Source organism: Vicia villosa, unplaced genomic scaffold (genome assembly GCF_029867415.1).
Source record: "Vicia villosa cultivar HV-30 ecotype Madison, WI unplaced genomic scaffold, Vvil1.0 ctg.001901F_1_1, whole genome shotgun sequence".
Lineage (NCBI taxonomy): Eukaryota > Viridiplantae > Streptophyta > Magnoliopsida > Fabales > Fabaceae > Vicia > Vicia villosa.
The window spans coordinates 373,971-382,439 of NW_026705770.1; the positions used below are offsets into that span (position 1 = coordinate 373,971).

General features: G+C 31.3%; 2 protein-coding genes and 1 long non-coding RNA gene across 5 annotated transcripts; 1 reads left to right on the top strand and 2 right to left on the bottom strand.

Moving 5' to 3' along the window:
- The first annotated feature begins 959 nt into the window (after positions 1 to 959).
- Positions 960 to 1,580, top strand: LOC131637056 (uncharacterized). The gene has a single exon (XM_058907620.1). It carries the CDS (start codon positions 960 to 962, stop codon positions 1,578 to 1,580), a length of 621 nt encoding a protein of 206 aa, XP_058763603.1.
- A 3,479-nt stretch (positions 1,581 to 5,059) lies between these two features.
- Positions 5,060 to 5,990, bottom strand: LOC131637046 (uncharacterized). Of its 3 annotated transcripts, none has more exons than XR_009294262.1 (4): positions 5,817 to 5,990; positions 5,626 to 5,684; positions 5,357 to 5,477; positions 5,060 to 5,276 (listed from the first exon to the last, which is right to left on the bottom strand). It is a non-coding gene; the product is annotated as an uncharacterized LOC131637046 (long non-coding RNA). The 3 variants fall into 3 exon arrangements; XR_009294261.1 differs by having other exon boundaries at positions 5,070 to 5,276; positions 5,413 to 5,477; positions 5,781 to 5,984; XR_009294260.1 differs by having other exon boundaries at positions 5,075 to 5,276; positions 5,413 to 5,477; positions 5,817 to 5,976.
- A 1,153-nt stretch (positions 5,991 to 7,143) lies between these two features.
- LOC131637057 (protein FAR-RED IMPAIRED RESPONSE 1-like) lies at positions 7,144 to 7,848 on the bottom strand. Its single transcript, XM_058907621.1, has 2 exons — positions 7,600 to 7,848; positions 7,144 to 7,515 (listed from the first exon to the last, which is right to left on the bottom strand). The coding sequence occupies exons 1-2, from the start codon at positions 7,846 to 7,848 to the stop codon at positions 7,144 to 7,146; spliced, it is 621 nt and encodes a 206-aa protein (XP_058763604.1).
- Positions 7,849 to 8,469: the final 621 nt, after the last annotated feature.

The following is an 8,469-nucleotide window of genomic DNA, read 5'->3' on the forward strand; positions in this document are numbered from 1 at the left end:
AAATATGTCTTTTATTTTTCTTGCAATTTAAATTCCTAGATAAATGTATAGGATGTCAAAATCATGTAAATAGGCTTAGTTTACATTTCCTGCACAATCGATGTAATAGCGTAGATTTACTTTCCGCACTTTACATTTCCGCATTTTAATTTCCAGCAAATATAAACTGCGTATATGTCAAAGATAAAATTGAACCGTTAGATCACTAACTTCAAAGATAAAATATCTGAATCCAATCACAATCACACTTGCACCTTTTAAGGTAATCCCTTCTCATTCTTTTCAAAATCAAAGTCAAAATTCTACTGTTTCGAGTACAAAATCGAACCTTTTGTTTGTATCCGGTGAAAGGATAGATTTTTAAAGGAAATAGGATAAAGACCTTACAACTCAGGGTAGACCTCCTAGTTTGCGTGCTCAAATCAAAACAAACAAAATTCTCATACACTGTTGTTTTTCAAAACAAAACTTTCCAAAAAGACAATATTTTGTATACATCCAAACACGGATCATTATAAAGTTAACGTTCTTTTCAAAACATCTTTCGAAAGATAAACAAACATTTTGTATACATCCGCACAAGGATCATTACAAATTCAATTTACAAAGGTATTTGAAACCACATATGAGCATTCTAAAGCAATTGAAAAGTAATCGAAAAACAAGTGAGCTAAGCAAACTTAAGAGCCCATGGATAACCATGGATACAAAGGGTGCTAACACCTTCCCTTTGTATAACCTACCCCCTTACCCAGAATTTCTTAAAGGTCTTTTTTCTGTTTCTTTTATAAACCTTTCCTTAATTGGATAAAATAAAAGGTCGGTGGCGACTCTGTGAATTTTCAAAAATGCGAAAGCATTAAGCGATAAAAAAGAGTCAGTTCACGTATCTCTCCCGCTCAGAGGTATGGCCCGAAAAAAACGGAGGTCCACAGCAGGTGAAAGCTACACACTCTTGGATGATCAAGAGTATCATCAAGCTTAGAGAGATTGCTACAACTAATGACTACTGGGCAAAGAGTCTTCAAAGGAAAATTTTCAAGACTAATGATATGTATGCTGAAATCCATGGTAGTGACATTGATAGGGACTGGAAAACAATGTTCTACCATAACTATGCCCGGCCTCGAGCATGTTTCATTACTTGGTTGGTTTTTTGGGGGCGCCTTCCTACCAAGGATAGACTAGCAAAGATTCAAATCATCACTGATGGTATATGTAATTTCTGTGGTGAGCAGGAGAATTTGACACACTTGTTTTTTCAGTGTAGGTACACTGCCCATATATGGCAACGCATTCTGATTTGGATAGGGTATCAGAGAAATAGTGGAGATTGGACACAGGAAAAACTTTGGCTCAGCTTGGAATCGAAAAAGAAGGGATGGCGAAGGGTTTTGTTGCGCATGACTGCTACAGAAACTATCTATCATCTGTGGCAGGCCAGGAATGCCCTTTGTTTTGAGCAAATAACACCGAGTCCGGATATCGTTCATCAAATCCAATCTGCAGTGGTTTTGCGGGCTCAATCCATCAAATGCTTAAAAAATCATGTTCATCTAGTATCTTTGGAGATTAGATGATTACCTGGTCTTGTAGTATGTTTGATTTGTTTTGGTTGCCTGGATCTTTTTGATCGGCATTTGTACTTGACTGTTTTGGTAATAAAATTATATATTTTACTCCAAAAATAATAATAATAATAATAATAATAATAATAATAATAATAATAATATAGAGCCACTACTATAAAATTTAAAATAATAATCATAACATTAAGGTTTAAATTATACAACATTATTGAAATAAAAAATATTATTCTCAATGCCTCCAATTATTAACTTTATTTTAAAATGTTATCTTATCCCTTTAATTCTCACCTTTTTAATTACATTTATTTTATTATATTTATAACTTTTATTTATAGAGGTCAACTTTTTAGCATCTTTTAATGTAAAACATTCTACCATTTATTTTTGCTTTTATCGATTAAAATAAGAGATAAATTAAAATTAAAAAAATATTATAACAAAGTCTCTTAAAAATTTATGATACTTTCATAGAGGAATACTAAGCACAGTGGCTCGCACACTCTCTTTTAACCACTCGCGGGATAATACGTACATGTTGCAATTTTCTTTTATTATTTACTTGTTACTGCCTTAGCCAGTTTACATGCCCACTATATTTTAATATGCACCGGTTGTCACTTTTTTTCTCTTTCTTTAAGATCTCACGTTGCTGCATCATTCTTTTTATAATTTATTTTTTATTTTTTTTAATATAGGACAAAATAAATATAAACTATTTATGGATAACTTAACGGTGCACATATGCACATAGTATGTCTACACAGTGGAGATTTTCTATCTTCATATTCAATAATTATAAACTTTATCTATTAACTAAGTTGCATCCATACATCTAACACTAATAGAACAAATATGAACTTATGAAATTAATTAAGTTTCACCAAAACACAATAACTAATACAAAAATAAATATCAAATTCAGACATCAATTCTTTTACAAAATAAACTAAGTTATCAAATTAACTTAATATTTTAAGAGACTTTAAGAGGTGATGTCTAAACTAAGTTATCCATAAATAGTTTAATTAACCAAATGTGAAATACTAACTCATACACCTCTTATACCATTGTTGTTGATGCATCAATCGCTTTCATGTAACTACGTCAAGTGCAAACTTCATTTTCCACCACTGATACTGTTGTTTCTTTTTCAATAACTACAGGCTTCATTTTCACATAACCATATCACCAAAAAAAAAGACAACTATGAGATTAAGTTATATAAAAACAAAAAAAATTTAAAATCATAATAAATTACTCCCTCCGTTCCTTTTTAAGTGTCGTTTTAGTAAAATGCTCTTCAACCAAGATAGTTGATTATTAGAGTTATTTTTTCTATTATACCCTTATTCATTTTTCTCTTTCCAAATAAATTCAATCATTCACTCTCTTTTTCCAATAACTAATTGAAAAATTTGAGGTGGAGTTATTGAGAAAACAAGGGTATAAATGACAAATTATAACATTAAATTATAAAACGACACTTAAATAGGAACAAAAAAATTCTTCTAAAACGACACTTAAAAAGGAACGGAGGGAGTAATAAAGTCTAACCTTTTTCACTCTACCACTATATGTTCTCTTATGACCTTTCTCTATTCCACTCTTTATTCTTTTTGGAGTCCCTTTTGTTTTTGACACTTTTGGATCAAGTAATTTCTTCTCGAGTAACTAGTAGAAGACCCGTGCGTTCGCACGGGTGCCTTCATTTATATCTTAGATGTTGATCACTTCAAAAATAAGTAATATGGTGATAGTGACTCGTGCATCCGCAAATATAAATTCATTTATATTTTAAATCATTTTATAAGGCGTGATCACTTCAAAAAAAATAGTATTCTGTTGATGGTGACTCGTGCATCAGCACAGATAAATTCATTCATATCTTATGATTATTTGATAAGGCATGATCACTTAAAAAAACCTAGTATTATAATGCTAGTGACCCGTGAAATTAAAAATTTAATTATTTTTAATAATGTATTGCAATCGAATATTTATTTATTTACTATTAATATTATTATAATATAAATAATTATCATATAAAATACAATTAAATGCAAATCTAAATTTGAAATGAATATTTAATTTTAAAATAAATAATAATTATTATATAGAATCAATTGCATTAACCAAGTACAATTGAGACCAAAAATGTAATTAAACAAAAATAATGGGTCAATTGGTCAATGTCTTGATAATTAAACAAATTAAACAAAAGATTGTACAAACACAACTGATTTTCTTTCACCATGAAATTGTCTCAACTTCCATGAAATTCTCAATTCAACCAAAAAAAACTAATTTGTGTATAATAATAAGATACCTAATAGAAAGAGTGGTATTCCAACAATTATAGGTCCCCATTGATCTATTGATCTATTAGCAATCTAATGTATACCAAAGGATGGAAGCTCAGCAAGTAGTTCCACAAAAAATTTGTTTATACTTTTATATATTATTTGAAAGGGGCAAAAGGTATATAAGATTAAATAAGTCATCATGAATGTCTATAAAAACCATTACATATTGTTTATCCTGCTAGTGATTAAAAACAGGTCCTAAGAACAACAAAACTGAACTCGACCCTTATTACATAAAATACCACCTAAACTAACTATTAACTACCCAACCATTACATATACCACATTCACCATGGGCATTCCCATTTTCCATTTTCCATGGGCATAATAAAGACAAAGGTATGTGATTGGTGAGAAAAACATACCAACAGAACCAAGTGATGGTGCAACAAAGTTCATATTTACCACTGAACAATACACTTAATAAACAACAATATTTTTATAGCCTTACATAGTTATGAGGACCAATACTAAATAAGCAGAGTTTAGCACTTTGTCTGTCATAACAAAAAACAATAGAAACAATTAGGGGCTGCTAAGTTATGATAACAGTAGAAACAATTAAGGGTTGCTGCTTAAGTTTCACCCGGTTTGCAGCTGCTTCTAGAGTAACATGATCTCCCCACTCTCCTGGTCTATTGTTACACAAAAGCAAAATATCAAATTAGTGTTACCATCAATATTTTGCTCTCCAATGAAATCAATGTAAAATTAATTACCAACTAATATCTAATCTTTTCATCTGCTCGCCTTTAAAACTGCAGCCCATCCTAAGCATATGTCCCCCTTCCGGAAGCTCTACCAAACAAATCCCACAAAGTCCTTCTTCTTCTGGACAATCCTCAGAAGCATCTTTAGAGTGCTTAGTTTTAACATGCTTAACTTCTTATAATTTTCCTTTACAGATATGAACAGATTGGAACTTAACAACCTCAACTGCAACTTGAGCAACAGTTAGAACAACTTCAGCTAAAGCAATAAGACCAAAATATTGAAAAACTGCAATTAAAAAATAATGAAACTTAATAAAACTGCATGGCTGTTGTGAACAGAAGTTTACATTAGAGCATAACTCTAGTAAAAAAATAGTTATGCAGAATTTAATCATTAGGTAATAATCTTCTCATAATGAAGATCTTTGGCATGCCGAAAATAGTTGCCAACTTATAAAAGCCATCACCAGGGATGTGAATAGATCCAAACCGACAACTTTGGGAAGATGCCACCCCAATCCACGTCTCAAATAGCTGCAGAAGACACAATAAACAGAACATAAACGTCTCAACAGCTGCAAAAGTAATGTCTTTGTCGTTTTCCACAAATGCTGCAAGAATGAACAAACAGATCTGTCATCATTGTTCAACTAAGTCAATAAAAACACATAAAGAATGTCATAATCCTCACTGTTAAGTAGTACAACCAACATTTACAGCATATAGAGTGACCTTCATAATACACACCTCCTCTAGAAAACCATCATCAGGGCAAACAAATTCACAACTCTGCTTAAACAATTCAAGGGCGTCTGCAGCAAATAAGAACAAAGAAAAATAAACACTTAATTTAAGATGTTGGGAATGTCACTATAAACACTTAAACATTAGCTATATATTTAAATCCTACACATCAATAAATCAAGAGAAAACATCAAAGATGGGAAAGTGAGTTTTAACCTCTAGGATAAATAATATTCATCTATGAGCCACAACTGTCCCTGAACTGATTGGAGTTCCTGGAAATACATATGTATGGTGATGAACATAACAGAAAACCACAAATGCAAAATAAATATGATAAAAACATAAAGAAAAAACACTAAAAGAATCACCATGATAAAAGCACTAAAATCATAAACAATGCTCACCACATGTAAATCTTTCGAAAAGATTTGTTGTTTACTTTCTTCTTTCTTCTGAAATCAAAACCCCTAAAAAAACACCAGAAATTAGAAGAAGCAAACGGAAAATTAAATCATAACACCGTAGATCTAAAAATACGAAGGAGTGCAAATGAAAAAAACAAAAATGAAATCAAAACTCTAAAAAAATGAGAAGGAGTGAAAAAGATTGAAATAAAGAAGAATTTCTAAGATATCATAGAATCGTAGACAAAGATTGACATGGTTGCTTCAGCAGCGGCGGAAAGAGAGAGGGTTTGAAGGGAAAAGATTGAATTGGCTAGGGTTTGAAAGGAAAACGGAAAGGAGAAAAGAGAAAATAGTGAGAGAGAAGGAAAAGGTTACCGGAAGAGAGAGAAGGGAAAAATACCTATGCAAGTACAATAGATGATTAAACTAACCAATGAGAACGCATGGAGTAATTTTTATTTTGTTAATTACTTGAATAACCTTTAGCAAGGGCAAAAATATTTTGTTGGAAGGGCAAAAAGGTCAGTTTGGACAACACTTTAGTATTGGGTAGATAGTTGATTTGTTCTTCACTACACTTTCTTTGCTATTTTTCAGTGATTGATTAATGATTACACATTGTTTCAAGGCATCTTTAAATGAGTGATATCAAAAGTCAAAACTCTCATTACTCAATGATCCTTCCTCCAACAATTGAATGGCCTTTAATTTTGATATAAAATATCATATCTATCCTTACTAGAACAAGTATCTTCATTCATTTTTCTTTTGTGTAGACTTCTAATATCCTTTGTCCATCTTCTTAATATATAGTGTGGCGGGACAGTAAAGACACCATTAGATTGGAGGATCATTAATGAGTATCTACAAAGATATCCATTATACTCAAACAAGTGACATGCACACAAAATTTCCTCTTTAATTTCATCCCACTCTACAACAAATTCTTCATTCTTCTCAAAATCAAATATTGTAAAATAAGTGGGTTGATTATCTACCTTATTCATAAGATGACATCCAGATAATCCCATAACTTTAACTTGGAATTTTTTTAATACTGCATGTGTATAAATATTTGACATTTGCTTCTCAAAAGGTGATGGAGTCTTAAGAGTGGGTTGCTTGTGCCATGTATTAAAATCAGCTTGCATTTCTACTTCTTCTCTGTCTTGTAGAGCAACTTTATATTTTTCAACAAATTCCTTCAAAGTTGTTTTCTTGCTTACATATTTGTCAAAAAAGAGTTGATGCTCTCTGATCTTTGAGTTGTTGACAACCCACCAAAAAATGTATCTTTCATGTAAGTAGGAATCCAATGTTCACGTTATTCATATAAAGATTGAATCCAACCATCCTCAGATAGTTGAAATTTTTCTATCATTTCTTTCCATTTATCTTTAAAGAGTTGTATTGAACGAGACTTGTAAATGCATGTGTTAAAATATCCCACAAAATCCTCATGTTTTCTTATTACATGACTAAGCTTCTCAGGCACCTTTCTAAGTATATGCCAAAGACAAAAACGATGTCGAACATTTGGAAATACCTCTTTAATAGCCACTTTCATTGCTCTATCTTGGTCGATTATAATTACATTTGGAGGCTTGCCACCCATTTCCCTAAGCCATGTTTTCATCAACCATATGAAAGTATCTGAAAACCCATTCGCTAGTAATGCACAACCAAGCAACCTTGACTAAAAATGATTATTCACACCAATGAAAGGAGCAAATGGCATTTTATATTTGTTTGTGATATATGTTGTATCGAATGATATCACATCTCTGAAATCTTGATAATCATTTCTACCATTTGCATCCACCCAAAATACATTTTTTAAGCGGCCATCATCATCCAAATCAACTGCATAAAAGAATCTTGAATTTTCTTCTTGCATAAGCATAAAACACTCCAACATTGCATTTGCATCTCCTGATTCTAAATACAAACGACGATCCTTATCTACATGATTTCTAATATCTTTCTCCAAGCAACCAACTTTCTCATATCCTCCTTGTTGTTTGGCCATTGCGGCATAAATTTGACTTGTTCTCACACCAACATTTTGCAAAGTTTCAATACATTTCTTTTGAGATTTATTGATGGTTCTATGACAAGAGAAATAATGTGCATATGTTGGGAAAACATCATGATTTTGGTCTTTGATAAAGTCATGGACAATCCATTTTCCATCGCACTTTATTTTAATATGTAAGGAAGCTTTGCATTCCACCTTCAAACAAGGACGTGGATTTTGTGCGCTGGAGTCTCGTTTTTTCCCATATCTTGTGCAAGCATATTTCACATCAATAAATTATTTTAAAATTTTTGAACGACGACTACTCTTAGTGCATACACCAAACTCGACACATTTATCATAACATGCATAGAAAGAATAAGCATCTTCCTTAGACTCAAATTCCATTCCAATGCAAGGTTCTTGAAGATTTTAACCTTCAAATCACCAATATATGATTCATTATTGATACTCTCATTAGCAATACACTCTTCATTTTCATCAAAGGGTTCCATTAATTCCTAATATATATATATATATATATATATATATATATATATATATATATATATATATATATATATATATATATATATATATATACACAAACAGAATAGTAGATTATTAATCAAT